The sequence below is a fragment of the Leptonychotes weddellii genome, chromosome 7 (genome assembly GCF_054177405.1).
Source record: "Leptonychotes weddellii isolate Sample4059 chromosome 7, ASM5417740v2, whole genome shotgun sequence".
Taxonomy (NCBI): Eukaryota; Metazoa; Chordata; class Mammalia; order Carnivora; family Phocidae; genus Leptonychotes; species Leptonychotes weddellii.
The window spans coordinates 74,074,300-74,090,536 of NC_138375.1; the positions used below are offsets into that span (position 1 = coordinate 74,074,300).

At 36.3% G+C, this 16,237-nt stretch overlaps 1 protein-coding gene across 2 annotated transcripts in view; it reads left to right on the plus strand.

The window, feature by feature from the left end:
• Positions 1-16,224, plus strand: part of SPATA9 (spermatogenesis associated 9) — a 73,821-nt gene extending 57,597 nt beyond the window's left edge. For both annotated transcript variants that reach the window (XM_081826541.1, XM_081826543.1), the window contains 2 exons: positions 8,252-8,347; positions 13,309-16,224. In XM_081826541.1, coding sequence (XP_081682667.1) covers positions 8,252-8,347; positions 13,309-13,596 — 384 coding nt within the window. In that variant the 3' untranslated portion in view covers positions 13,597-16,224. The remainder of the gene's footprint in view (positions 1-8,251; positions 8,348-13,308) is intronic.
• Positions 16,225-16,237: the final 13 nt, after the last annotated feature.

Here is a 16,237-nt window from a genome sequence, read left to right on the forward strand (position 1 = left end):
CTGCAAGCCTGGCACCTGAACCCCAGGGTGAATCATTTTGACCCTTTGTTGAAGGGAGAAGAACCGTGGGTCAAAGGGAGTAAAGCCAAAAGTATGTATTAGTTCCTGCAGTTGAACATCCAGAGTTGATAAGACTTCAGGATGGAGGTACTCAAATGATGCCTTCAGGGTCCCGTTTTTCTCTTCTACCCATCTCCTGGCTCTGCTTCCTCTGTGTTGCCTCCATTCACACACTGACTTTCCCTTCGTGCTTACAAGATGATTTGCCGCTGTTCCCAGGACTCCATCCTTCCAGGTTCAATTACAGCCCTAAAGAATGACAGTCCTGGAGCCAGTATTCCCTGCCAAGTCCTGAGGTTCACTCTCCGAGAAAGGCTTACCTCTAAACCAGGGGACTGGGGTGCACTGATTGGCCCAGGACCTGATTGCCTGCTTTCTCCCTGCAGTGGAGGTTGGAGCTCCATCCAGACCACATGGCCAGAGAATGGGGAAAGGATGAATCCTCAAACAAAATTTGGGTTATTTTGAAAAGATGAGAAAATGGATGACGGGTGGCTAAAATCAACAAACTATCCTTTACATAGGAATCTCTCTTTAATCAAAGATTTTTAACATTTCCAGAAATCATGGGATGGGTTCAACTATGAATTGCCTGAGATAGCAATTATAAAAGGCTCCCTTATAATACTTGATGTTTGAAAGAGTAAAAAACGCTTTGTGTTTGTTACTGATTTCATTCTCTAAGCAGTATAAACCTTATTCCTGTATCTTTAGGTTGTCAAAAAGAAATACAGCTGAGCTGTATAATATCCACTGAAATACATTGCTAAAACAAACGTTTTGCCTTGATGTTTCTTTCCTTGCATTATTAACCCACAGTTTTTATAGAGGGTTGATATAAGAAATGTCCTTTGAAGAATATTTCTGTATGTATTATAGAATCACATTTAAAGACACTGTCCATTATGTCATTCAGTCTTTCCTTTTGCTTCTCTTTCCTAAGTCAGCACTGAAGAATCTGAGATTTTACACTATTTACGAGCTAACAAGTTCGCCTGCCACAGCTGTACAAACACACACACCGATAGAAGACCCACGACTCCCTTGAATCAGAGACAGAGAGTGTTTATTATTAACTGCAAAGCAGCAGTCAGAGCAATAGCTAAGCCCTCAGGTCCCACAGGGCAATGTGACAAGAGCCGAGCGTGGTGAGTTGCATCACAGCACAGCACAGGAGCCTGAAATTTGGCGACTCAGCTTTTATAGGAGTGCTGGCCCATTGGCCCAGCCTGAGAGAGAGAGACAGAGACAGAGAGACAAAGGGAGAAAAAGTAAGAGGGGGTTGGGGGAGAGAAGTAAATGTTTCTAGAGGGTTTAAGGAGCAGGCTTTCTCTTTAGTGCCCTGTGACATGTCTTGGGAAGTACGTCTCTAGATCTCTCCAGAGGAATATACTTTCTCTAGCTTCTAAAGCTGTTTGTTATTCAACCATGTCCTTTGCTCAGAAAGCCCAATCTGTACAGGAAAGAGAGACATCCACAGAGAATTGCCTCCCAGTACTCATGAAAATTCAATGGCAGGAAAATAATCATCTTTCCAGATGAATTTATGTTTCCTTTTATCCAGTCATGAGAACTGAAAAACACAACGCATTTGCCTTTTTGTCCTGACTGACAGTGGGTTTCACAGGTAAATTGAGAGCTTAATTGTGATAACTTATTCCAGGAACCTGAGGTGAAAGAAGCAGGGGGTGGGAATAAATGACCTGTCTAAGGTCCATATGCTGACTGTGACTGTCTCTGTGACATCAGTTCAAAATCAACACCCATGAAATTTCTTCTCCTTTGCTCTTGCTCTAATTGTCTTAGAATCTAGCTTTAATTTTTAAAATTCTTATCAATAAAATATTTCAAAACATTTTAAAGGCAGTGTATCAGAAGTTTCATCCAAATGTAAATTGGTAGTAATACTTTGCAATATAGATTTTGATATCTCCTTTATAAAAAGAAATATAATTAACCATGTCCTGATCCAGCCCCCACTTTTTTCTCTACCAAAGGTAATCATTTTCCTGAGGTTGATGTGAGCATTTGTGTGCATACTTTTATAGTTTCACTACATTTATATACATCTATTATTCTCCATATATTTAAAATTTATATATATTATATTATACTGTACTCATCCTTCTGAAACTTTCTTTTTTTCACTCAACATTTTTGAATGTGTAGCTATGGTTTATTATTTTAATCTTCTTTGTCATATCCCATTGTAAGAAAAAAAAGTTTATTATTGGGCAGATGGGCAACTTAGTTTCCAATTTTTTTGTTTGTTTTGCAAACAGTATTTCATTGAACACTCTTGTAAATGACTCCTTATCTGTGTGTGAGAGACATTCTCCAGGTATACATCTAGAAGAGGGATTACTGGGTCACAAGGGATGCATATCTTCAATTTTATTAGCTGTTGTCAAAATGCTTTTTGTGAATCATAGTGATTCTTGAATCTAAGGATAATTTCTTCAGTTTTGGGAAATTCTTAGCCATTGTTTGTTCAAATATTACCTCTTTCTCATTTTCTCTAATCTCTTCTGGAGTATCTATTAAACATACTTCTGGAGTATCCATTAAACATATCTATTAAACATATTCTTTATGTCTATTTACTTTACTCATATTTTCCTTTTGCTTATCTCTTTTTGATACTTCCTGGGACATATACTCACACACTTATTGCTCCGCCTTTTAGTTCCTGGCACAGGGAAATTTTCTTCCTTCCTTCCTTCCTTTCTCTCCCACCCCTCCCTCCCTCCCTCTTTTTTCCTTCTCTTCTTTTTTGTAAACTCAGTCTTGTATTACATTTTGGTGTTTGATTTTATATAGAATTTCTAGGGGTATTTACGTAGAATTTCCACAGGGTTCCACATTAGCTCAGTCTGCCCTACTACTGGAACCAGATGTCCTTCATCTGGTATCTTTTATGAATTTTAATTTAAGATCGTTACATTTCTTTCTGGAAGTGATGTATTATTCTACTTTTTCATTTATTCAACATATATTTATTGAACATATACATGTAAAATCACTAGGTTAGATACTAGGATTCATAGATGTCTTGCTCTTGCCCTATATGGACTGTGTGGATGATAGGCAAGTAAGCAGTGTCAGTGGAGTGCAGCAAGTGCATGATCAGAGTGTGCAAAGTGTACTATGGAAGCATCAACAAGGGGCATATAATTCCACAGAATAGTCAGCGTTGGCTTCCTAGAAGATAATACTGGATCTTGAGAGAGGAGATATTAGCCAAATGAAGAAGTAGGAGAATTATTCCCAGAAGTGAACATTGTATATTAAGATGTTGAGGTCAGAGAGAGCATAACTTATTTAGGAAATGTAAGCAGTTCCATATGGCTAGAGTGAGACAAGTGGGAACAGTCTCAGGTCAGAGGTTCCAGGGTCCTTGGGAGTTAGGAATGAGGAATAAGCTTTACTTGGATAATATGTATTAGCTAGGGTGGAGAATCAGAATTCCTACGGAGAGGAATTATGTTGTAGCAAGCAAGAAAACAACATATCTCAGATATAAAATTCCCAGTGAAGAAGGAATAGAAGTACAAATAGTGAAGATAATGGCCTGGAGAGTCAAAGGAACAACAGAGTAATGTAAGAGGTGTGGTGGAGGTCAAAGGATTGGTCTGTGAATGGAGCCTATCCAGGGTACCAGTGCCACTATCCAGGGAGATAAGTGGCATAGCATGAGGGAGCTACACCAGCCCTGGCACATACATTGCTTGGCTGTCTTTCCATAGTGACAGAGGTTAGCTTACCCAGAGTAGCTTCCAGCATGAATTCCTTCAAGGATTGTCAGGCTGCCTCTGTCAAAGTGGAACTTTATGGTGTGCAGAAGTAAAAGGATTGAAATCTGAAATTGCTAATGCAAGGGGATATGCTTTGTAGATGCATGGAGGACATCACTTTATATAGGAAGGTAAGCAGCCTAGTTAACCTATCTGGAGGTGTTAAAGATCCTCTTCATATGTCTGACTTCTCACTGATCTGAGGATAATTAATGATAGAAAGATACTTGTGTACCTAGAGCACCTTAAATGGTTCTACCAAAACTCTGTTGGATATTATGTAGCTGAGGTTGCCAGTCAGGCAGATTACTCCCTCAAGAACAGGTAATAGAGGAGCATTTTCATTAGGACACTACCTATGACTAGGATAGTAGTTCAGCCCCCTGATGTCGTCTGAGATGAAGCATACAGTAATAGTCTTCCTCAAGATAATTAGAGTATGAATGTTGTTACAGGAGCTCCTTGACAATATGCGCAAGGCTTTCTGATTATATGCTCAGCCCTAGAGCAAGTCCTATTTATGTTAGCATATTCAAAGATATTGAGCCCAATATGAACTATCCAAAGACCCAACTGATACAAGTGACCTGAAGAGATCCTAAAGGCTTGTTTTAACATGAGCACATAGTTGGAGTCAATCCTCTCCAGCTTGTTAAAAGAGACTTCCTTTGCACCTGTCTTTATGGGTGCTGAGTCGGGTTGTTTCTCAAACCCTTCCAGTTTATGCAGGGCTGAGATTATAGCAAGTCATCTGCTAGTTCTAAAAGGGCCTCGGGAATGGAAAACTCTGGTTAGATCATTTCTTGGTGGTTTTCAACATCCCCAGCATCAGTACTTAAAGAATGGTGCATCTGCTTAGCCTTAGAAGCTGTCTGGATGAGTAAAGCTTGCAGCTGCTCTAGGCTGCAGTGACCTAGATAATCAGCTTGAATGCTGACTTCAGCCAAGACACGTCAGCTCCCAGGCGTAGTTGTTGACTTTGGCAGGGCAATGCAGGGCCACAGGAGCTCTTGCTATGATACAATCTTCCTTATATATGTCACAATCTTCCTTATAGTGGCATTAGAGATGACTGTTTCTCCTTTGTACAGGCACTGTGGAGTGGTGTAGGCCAGATACGGGCAAAAGTGAAGAAAACCCTCACCATCTACAATGCCTGTGATTTACATGGATCCCAGTGAACTTGTGCTCCCTTTTTCAGGATGAAGATCAGACACTTCTCTAAGTATAGTTTCTTCCTCACCCCCAACACTTCAACGTAGACTGGGGTTTAAACTCAAACCTCACATATTTTGTGTAAAAAAATGTATATGTAAACCTCAAAAATATCAAGAACTTCTATAGGTTCTCGATGGGCCTGCCATGAGGTTATCTTGGGTGGTATAATTTAAGACCTGGGGAAAAAGGACAATTCCTGGAAAGTAGAATCCCTGGAATCTTGAAGACATAACTTCTCCAGGTTGGCCAAGAGATTGGGACATTTAAGCTTTTATAGGACCATGTGAGTAAGAGCTTATTCAAGAACAATGTTCCACAGGATAGTAATACTGGAATAAACGAAGTCCAAAAGCTTTCTTTACTTTGGACTGCTAGGAGTCCTTCCTGGGTTCATGAGTACTGTGGGTTGCTCAAGCAGAGACAGGGTCATGTAACTTTTCCAAACCTACAGGAAATACTTTTTTTCTGGGCCTATTAACCAGTTAATGCTTCTTGCAACACTTGTGAATCACTGAGTTAAGGTTTCTCTATTACTCCCCTACTATCCTTTGTCAAGGTGGTTTTGGGAACAACATAAACTAAGTTGGGCCTGGTGATTCTTTAAACTTCGAGTCATCTATAGGTGGATCTTTATTATTTTCTAAACTGCTTATGGTTTGCTTTTTTGTGATTTATCTCAATTTTAATGAAAATAAGATAAACACAGATACTTCTTTTATGAGATGAGACGTCAAAGTTATGTGACAGAGGTGGAACTCAAAATTATGTGAAAGAAATTTTGTTAAAGATTGAAATGTTTTTACTGTTGAAACATCTATGTATCTGAGATGTTAGTATGACCATATAACATATCCACATATCTTATATATACATATATATTAATATTAAAAATTTTAAAAAGGAATATATGGGTATAATATTGATATCAACATTCTTTTAACTTAAATATGTAAATAAAATTAATATAAGTTCAGATAAATTTTTTTAATTGGTTGAGATGAACTAAATACATTCTTTGATTTACAATTCTCTCCGATTTATCTGTTTTACCATACACTATTCCTGCTTATAGCAAGCCAAAAATGAAACAGGGTGGTTTATAATATGAAAAACATGTATTGGAAGTAGCTCATAAAATTGAAAAATGGCTACTTGCCAGTAGCCACATAAATTTTGGAGGAAATGTATTTTCTACAGGAATGATTTGTTACAGGAATAGCAAGTATTTATTAAAAGCATTAAAATGGTGGAAAAGTGACCCTTAGGCAATATACAGATTCATCATTCAGAAGCATAACCTGTATCAGATATATAATTTATTTTGAAACTTTGAAAAGTAATCAGTTTTAATTACTTCAGGTGAAGGACAAAATGTGAAAAAAAAAAAGATGCGGTGAAACAGAAACAGAGTAATTTCTCATGCATGCAGACACCACTTTTATTTTTATTGTATATGGCCTACCAGTTACTGAATATGGACCTCCTACTGCACATCCATATATTCACAAACTCATGAATCTTTTACTCTCCTAGGAGGCATTTTGTTGGAATATATCTGCTTTCTTTCCTAGCATCTGCTCTGTACTTGTCTGTCTCCCTGTAGTCTAATAGTGGGATTCAAAAGCATGCTATCAATTTGACTCTTCTAGCAAGATGGAAAGAGCAGCAAGCAGCTGCTTCAGTTCCTGGAAACTCTTTCCAGAGGTCAGGAACTCTGGGAAGTTTTCCAGACCAACTTATGGAGAGAGTGGGCTAAAACTGCCCCTACCTATTCCCATATCTAGGAGTCAGTATGGCCTGGAAGACAAGGAATAAGAAGGAATGCCTCCCTCCTCTGATCTCCCCCTCCACCTCCCTCTCTTAGCTGGTAGGCTAGATGGTATTCTTGGCTTCAGCATTACATAAATCACTTAAGAGAGAAGAAGGTAAATCGTGATGGGCAATTTTGTTCTTCCTTCAGCAGTGGCAGCAGTGAGCGAAAACTGAATATACTGCAACAGGCACTTACAACACAGTGCCATACAAATGTTTGTTCAATAAAACGTTATTACGCATTCTTCAGAAGCACCTTTTAAAAGGCTGCAATATGCCATTGAGTGGATAGAGCTTAATTCACCTAACCATTCTGCTACCAGTTTTCAATTTTTCAATGTCCTTACTAACTTTAATGTACACATACATACTGTTCTTTCTAGTTTTTATGCATTTTTTACTGTGCATTTACATGATTTTATTAGCTGCAGCCTGTCCCTTTGGGAGTTATTGAAGCCATTGAGTGTCTTGGCACTTAGTTCAGAGGAGCATGGCTAACTGCCACTTCACTGCTGAATGGGAAGGGAATGTTTTTCCCAAGGCCCTCCTTTCATATCCTACTCAAGGGAACAGAGGTGACCTCGAAGAGAGTCTAATCCCTTAAACTAAATATATTCTCTTATGTCTGAGGCAGAGATGCTTATTACCAGAAACTAGAAACTTCTGAGAGACAAATTCATTATTGGTGTAAACCTTCTCGGTTTCAAAAAAGCCTGCTGGATGTGAGCACAGAGCATTTCCTGAAGCTTAATGATCATCTAAGGTGAATGCTGGCCTTCAGCAGTCTCATGATTAACATTTCCAATCAGGTCATTAATCTGCAGGAAATGCTTAGTATTTCGATTGCTGTTTGCTTAATGAAGAGGTGAATAATTTAGTAAAGGATGATTACAGGAATTTGAACAAAGAAAAGACTGTTTTTCTTTTTTTTGTTTGTATATGTGCTTTTTATTTTATTTTTTTAAATTTTATTATGTTATGTTAATCACCATACATTACATCATTAGTTGTTGATGTAGTGTTCCATGATTCATTGCGTTTAACACCCAGTGCTGTTTTTCTAACATGCACAGTGGCACCCTCTAGTGAGCACACTTGTTAAATGTAAAAAAGTTAAAATAATTTAGATTTTGGAAATGCAAGGTTTTTATAGATCTGTCATAGCAAAAGAAAGTACCTTTTTGTAAAAAAAATAATACGTAAATAAGCCAATATATTTTCGGGATGTGAAAAAAGATAGACCCAGCAGATGACTTTCTTTAGAAAGAAATATTTAAATTCTCATTTTACAGTAACATTGTAAAATTTAACATTGTCACATTGAAAACTTTTATTATAATAAGAAAACTCTTTTTCTGTTTTTGCAGGTCAGAAGCGGTTCTTTGTTTGAAATGATTTCTTTTCCAGCGAAGACTGCTTTAACTAGCATAATGTATGCTTCATATGCAGCACTAATTTATTTGGTAAGTTAAAATTATTAGAATCTAGATATAAATATACTTATTTCATGTAATGTTATAGATATATTATAAATTCATAAACCAAGCTACTGTTCTCTTGTTACACAAATAATTTTACATTAAAAACTTACTTTTCTAAAAAAAATTACTTCTCTGAGGTAAAGTCAACCCATTTCTGAGGCAAGTCAATCCACCAAAAACAAATTTACTTGAATAAAATGATTTTTATAAAGTTTATTATAATTTGGTCAAAACATTTTGGTTTTATTTTCACTTAGCTACGGTTGTTTTGTTTCAGCCATTGTGCCATGGTTGGCTAAAGTTCAGTATTCCATCATTTAAGTCTATGATATTGGGGAACACAAATATTAGTGTATTTTGAATTGCAAGTGCTGTAATTCAAAAGTGTTCATTACAAAGTGTGACAAAAGGAGCACCTGGGTTGCTCAGTTGGTTAAGCATCCAACTCTTAATTTCAGCTCAGGTCATGATCTCAAGGTTGTGAAATTGAGCCCCGCATCAGGCTCTGCGCTGAGCGTGGAGCCTGCTTGGGATTCTCTCTTTCACTCTTCCTCTGCCCCTCCCCTGCCTTTCACATGTGTGCTCTCTCTCTCTCTCAAAATTAAAATAAAATAAAATAAGATAAAAACAAAGTGTGACAAAAATATAAAGGATTTTATAAATTATAAGGGGTTATTTTCTTTTAATCCATTGCCATTTATACTTACCTCTAAATTTTTTTTAAAAAAGTATAATACACAGAGAGAAAAGTACACAGCTTGATGAATTATCACAAAATCTATTTATCTACCACACACATCAAGAAACAAAATGTAACCATCATTCTAGAAACCTCTTTCTCGCTTTCCTCACAATCATGAACCTCTTCTATAAAGGGTAACCACTATTTTGACTTCTAATACCATAGACAGTATAAATTGTATATAAATGAAATCATATATATTCTTTTATATTGGTCTTTTTTTGCTCAATTATCATTATGAAATTCATTCACTGCCTATAGCAATAGTTGTTGGTTTTCACTGCTGTATAGTATTTCATTGATTGAATACATATATGTTCAATATATATAAGTCACTATCCACACTATGGTTGAAATTTTATATTATTTACAGTTTTGGCAATTGTGAATATGGTTTCTATGAATATTCTTGTACATATGTTTTAGTAAAATTTCTGGACCACAGAATATGCACACGTTCATCTCTAGTAGATACTGTCCAACAGTTGCTGTTGTCAGTCTTTTCCATTTTAGCCATTCTTGTGAGTATGTAGTATTATCACATTGTGCTTTAATTTACATTTCCTTGATTATTAATCAGACTGAGTTCCTTTTTATGCATCAAGTGGACATTGGGATCTTCTTTTGTGAATTTCTGTTAAAGTCTCTTCTGTTTTTCTATTCTATCTTTTTTATTATTGATTTGTACTTTTAAAATATACTCTATGCATAAACCTTCTTTTGGTTATTTCTTTTATTCTGTGACTTCCTTTCACCTTTTTAGCAGTGTCTATAAAACAGAAGTTTTTAATTTTAATGTGGTCCAATGTATTAATCTTTTCTTTATATTAAGTACTTTTTATGTCTTAATTAGGGCAGCTTGACCTATATCCAAGGTCATGAAACTGTTCCCTCTGATATAGTCTAGGAAGTTTATTATTTTACCTTTCACTTTTAGATTTATAATCCATCCGGAATTGGTATGAGGTAAGGGACAAATTTTTCCTCTACAGGTATCCAATTGATCCAACTCAATTTACTGGGGAGAAAAAACTTTTCCTATTGCCCCAGAACACTTCTTTTATCATAAATCAAGTGTCTTTATATATGTAGGTCTATTTATAGATTCTCTGTTCTATTCAATTAATCTATTTCTCTATTTTTACACTGATTCAACATTGCATTATTTCCAAGAGCTTTATAAATCTTGATAACTAGTAGAATAAGTCCTCCCTTCAATCCATGAGCATGGTATATCCTTTTATTTATTTAGGTCTTCTTTAATTTTTCTTAATAATTCTTATGGCTTTTTTGTTAGAGGTCTTACACATTTTTGTTAATATTTTTTATCATATTGAGATACACAATAATAAAGACTAAGTTTTCCCCATTATCTATAGATTAATTGCAGTCCCAATTAAAATATGAGCAGGTGTGTAAGTTGACTAGTTTATTTTCAAATTTACATGGAAATGAAAAAGGTCAAGAATAGCCAAGACATCCTTGAAAAAAAAGTAAAGGAACTTACTTTTATAAACATATCCATAGTTTTAAAAAGAACTTACATTTTTTGCAAACTTATATTTTGCAAGTGTTTAAAATTTTTGAGAAGTGCTCAGTGTCTTAAATGTGAATCTCATACAAAAATGACATCCAACTGAACTAGGATGCAAATATGCTGCAAAAAATGAGTGAGATGAAATAGCTGTGAAAATAAAACAAATTAGACTAAAACTAAATTAAACTCTAATTTCTTGAAGGCTTTTGAAATCATCCCACATGACTTGTCATTCTATAAACTTTCTATGTAGGTATTAGAAACAATTTTTTGGTGACCTGATAATTGGTCATGTATGCACCCAAGGTCTAGGAGAGGTCAGGGCTGGGATTATGATTTTGAAAGCAAATAATTATATGTTGGAAGTTAATGTCCTGTGAGTGGAACCATTGTGGAAAGAGTGGAAAGTCTGGAAGTGAAAAGAGTGGAAAATCAACAGAAATGTAAAAAACAGCAACATTTAAGGTGAGCTAACAAGAAATCCATGAAAGAGACAAAGAAGCAATAATCAGAAAAGTAGGAAGAGAATCAGGAGAGAAAGTGTTAAGGAAATAGAGACTCAGGAAGTTGTGAGCAGTTAAGTGTCAATTACCAGCAGAAAAAGTCAAGTAAAATAAAGATCTAATAGTAAAGATGTTGGAGTCAACCATCTTGTAACTATTTCAGTGGTGTGATAGAATAACGAAGACAGAAATAAGCAGGTTTCAGTGAAGAGGAGATGATAAAAATTAAAGCCATGAATATAGACCCTGGTTTGATCAAGAAAAGCAAGCATATATAGCAGTCAAGAGAGAAACAGGGTGCCTTGGATTTTTATTTTAAGATGGAAGATACTTGAGCACATTAGAAGTTTCAGGGCAAGAGGCAGTCAAGAAGGAGAGGCTGAAAAGCCATGGAATAATTGTAGAGAAGAGGCAGGGTACGGATTAAAAATAAACACAGAGACACTGACCTCGATCAAGACCCTTCATTTTCTGTGACTGGGGTAGAAGTGGTTAGAATGGGCACAGATAAAATTTTGTAGGTGAGGGAAGAAGAAATATATCAAATAGGACAAGGCTTCCTGATCTGTTTCGGGGGGAGGGAAAGGGAGAGAGAGAGAGAGCATGTACGTGAGAAGGCGAGCAGGGGGAGGGGCAGAGGGAGGAAAGAGAGAATCTTAAGCAGGCTCCATGCCCAGCCTGGATCCCGCCACAGGGGGCTCGATCTCACGACCCTGACATCATGACCTAAGCCAAAATCAAGAGTTGGATACTTAACAGACTGAGCCACCCAGGTGCCCCCCTAATCTTTTTTCACAACAAGGCATACATAGAAAATGATCCTACTGGGGGATAAATGGATGAAGCTGTTTGCAGCTGGAAGTGATGGACCTGAAGGTTTATAGCTCTAGGTTGGGATATACTTGGATGCAAGTAACCAAAAATACCTGGCAGCGTCTTAATTGATGAAGATATTTAAATATCTCAGTTAATCAGAAGTCTAGAGTTAGATGGTTCCCAGGTTTGTACAGTGGATCTACAATGTCATCTGAACCCAGGGCCTTTCCATCTTTTTCCTGTGCTATCTTGTTTATTGTTTTTGGTCCTTGCTGCCTCATGCTCAGGCATCCTATCTATATCGGTGTCCAAAGCAGGGAGGAGGGGATAGTTAGAAGCAAAAGACAGAGTCTTTCTTTTTATATAGGAGAAAAACCTTCAAAAATCCCTTCTGAACTCCTCCCCAGCAGATATATTTTATTTTGTTGGCTAAAACAGGGTCACATGACCACATACTAACTGCAGGGAAATGAAGGAAAGCATCTGGTATTCCCTCATTCTATAGTGGGGCACAGGCCAAGAAAAAAGGAGGCAGGAGATCAGGAAGAAATTGAGGTTGGTCAGCCAAGGCCCTCAATCCTTTCTCTATTGTCCTCTTTAGGAAAACCTTCTAAGAGTTTATAGCCTATTATGTGAGCTTTAGGTATTGCTTTGGTAAGATAAACTAGTTTAGGTCTTCTCATATTTTATGGATTTTATTATTCTTGTTGCTTGCCTTAAATACTTAGCAACATCATCATCTTCATCATTATAGTTCTTACTGATTCCCAATTTTCAGTTATATTTCTCTGTGTGTTTTGTTTTGACACTCAAAGTACTGAATGGCATTTTTTGAGGGAAAATGGACCATGTGTTTGCTTAGAAATCATTTATCAACTAGCTTACTAAATTCTAACTAATGTGTTTATGCCCTTTCAATTGTACACACAGGTATAAGCAAAGTGTAGCAGGAGAAAGTAAAAACAAGAAACCTACTTTGAGATATTAACACATTTGAGGACAAATTCCAACTCCCAGAAAATGTTTCATTTAATCCAGAAGAAAGGAGTCTCATTTAATTAAATCAGAGAGTAAAGATATAAAACATTTAATGAATTGGGGGGGAAGGAGGTAAAGCATGTCTTTATTGAAGCATACTATGCTTTAATTTTCTTTCTAGATGATGGTGTAATATATTTAGAACAAGGAATCAATCTCCTGATGTTTATCATGTGCCAGGAAAGGAAGTGCTTCTTTATTAGAATAAGTAGACTGATGACTTTATGTTACACATTTTATTGGACTTATTACTAGAAGTTCAGTAGCTTAAAAAGAAACTTTACTTTTCAAAAAATTTTTTTATTAGACAGTCTGTGTTAATGCTGTGCTGGAGAAGGTAAAGAAAATTTTCCAAGAAGAAGAATCCATAAGGCAAAACAGAGAAGAGAGTGAAAATCTTAGAAAAGCCTTTTCTGAGCCTGTGCTTTCTGAGCCTACATTTCCTGAAGGTGAAATCAGAGCAAAACCTTACAGGTCATTACCGGAGAAACCAGACAATATTTCAGATTGCCCCAAACTTCCTGCTAATAAGTTGAATAATAAGATCCAGGTTTTACATTCTGTGTTTGACCAATCAGCTGAAATGAATGAATGAGCAAATCAGAACATAAATATCACTGAGTGGAACTTGAGAGTTATTATCTAATCACATTTCATCTGACAAAACCAGGAAACTAGTTTTCATATATTGACTGCTCTGCTTTAAAAATGGGGTGGGGAACTACTAAAATGTCATTCTCAAGTATTTATATGGTAGAGAAAATAAAATGAATCTTGATGTAGAAGTATGACTATGATATTTTTTAATGAACAAGAAAGTGTATCCTTTGGAGGGTTAGACTTTATGCTATCGTTTATAACATGGGTATATTTATAATACATTTGTTTTTATAAAGACCTGTTTCAAGTACCTTTCCAATTACAGTTGGCCCTTGAACATGGGTTTGAACTGTGCAGATCCACTTACATGCAGATTTTTGATAAATAAATTATAGTACTGGAAATTTATATTCTCTTCCTTATGATTTTCTTAACATTTTCTCTAGCTTACCTTAAGAATACATTATATAATATATAGAACATTCAAAATATGTGTTAATCAACTGTGTATGTAATCAGTCAGGCTTCCAGTCAACAGTGGACTATTAGTAAAGTTTTGGGGGAGTCTAAAGTTATATGTGGATTTTCAGCTGTGTGTGAGGTTGGTACCGCCCCCCCCTGCAATGTTCAAGGGTCAACTGTATTCATCTGGAGGGAAAATACCCTCCATATCAAAATGCTATATATCTTCTTCAGAGATAATAAAAGGATATTTATTTTCTATCTATAGGCTGCATAGTTTGAATCTGCCTATTACTGATCCTTTTTTAAACTCATCTGTAAAGTTATAAAGGACTTATAATTCTCAGATGTAATAAATTTATAAAACAAAATATTATTTACAAATCTTATAGAAAACTTCTATATGTGAGGGTAGGATATGACATGACATTTTTTATTTCCAGATTTGTTGGAACACATTTAGAACCAGAAACCAAGTCCTTATTACTCATTATTGCCTCTGGGTCCTGAGAGAAAATTCTTCTGTAGCTAGCCCTGCAAATGAGGGCTACTGTTTTGCCTGCAGGGGGTACTTTGGTTTCTTCCACATGTCTTAAATTCTGGACACGTGTTATGACCTGAGTGGTCATTGGAGGATTAGCACCTGATATAATAGGCTAGGATTTACCCATTGAGTGGTAGTACATTTCCTGTACCTGGTAAATAGCTACTGCCATAAAAGTATTTATAAAAAGCCAAACCTTGGCTTTTTAGTAGTCTGAGAAATGAGTAACAAGTGTTCTATCACCTCATGTTACCCATATTCCATCAGAAAAGGAATTGTAATAATATGTAGCAAAGGGATCCTCTGTAAGCAGACCCTTAATTATAGGTACTTAATTCACTTATTATTTTTACGATAACCAAGGGAAAGAGTCCAGGTGGCCCCCCTAGAACATTCAGTATTAGGTCTGGGGCTTTAATTCAATCCTAGGCCACTAAGAAGATTACTGTGCTTAGAGACAAAATTCCAATTTTGACAGTTTTTCGCACTCTGAATTCATAATGTGATCATCCTGGCTCTTATTCTACTTATGGTTATATTCTACTATATGCTGCTGAGTTTTAGATGATAAGCACCCAGAGTGTTACAGTATGGTGTGGGCACCAGGCAACCAGAATAGTGCTGGCCATAAATAACGGGCCTATGAAAGCAGGGTGGGCCAATTGAACATCGACCCTGCCTGTGAACTCAGCAGAAAGGACTGAGGAACAACACCCTCTATCTCTTCTCTGTAACAAGTTACATGAAACACTTAGTTCTACTACATCACAACATTCTCAAAAACAAAACAAAACAAAACAAAAACAAACCTTTGTTTGAAAATTTCACATAGGACATTCAAAGTACTTTGGCTCACTGAATAAGAAACTTCACATCTCTCATGGCTGGGCAGCAGCTGTGTGTGTCTTCCTTACTTTGGGAGTATTTGCTTTGACCAGAGAGAAACTGAGCCAAGATTTATTTGGTTTCGATGCGCAGTACAGGAGGATTAAGGAGTGCACTTGTGGTGAGCACTGGGTGTTGTATGGAACTCTTGAATAAGTTTCTTATTTTTAAACGAAGCATTGTAAATTGATCCCATTTTGGAGGCATTGTTTTAAGTGTAAAAAGTCTACTCTATATTTGGAAAAACTGAATAGTTGAGATTTAAGCATTTCAGTGTATTTAAATTTTACCTATAAAAAGGAAGAATAACAACGAAATTGGGGCGGGAGGTGGAGAATGTGTCGAGGTATCAGTGAAACAAGAGTACAAGAATAGAAGAAGGGAAGAATGCTGATAATTGTTGAAGTTGGGTGATGAGAGTTTATTATGCTACTCTGTTTAGTTTGTATATATTAAAACTTTTGCATGATAAAGTCTGCTAATCAAAATAGGGATTACCTCCCCCATATTTTATTAGATCTAATTTTTTACCTTTCCTTCATTGTGGTTACTGCAAATATTTTCACCCTTCTTAAAATGCATGTTCCAAACCTATAACCTTCAGGTTTCAATCAATCCAGAGGACTAGATGAAATGTAGTCTATAGATCCTGATGATAATCCTTCCATCACACTAAACGTATATACTTTTGAACTGCTCAGCTTTATGTGATTTTTAAAGATAAGTAATAAATGTGCCTATGTTG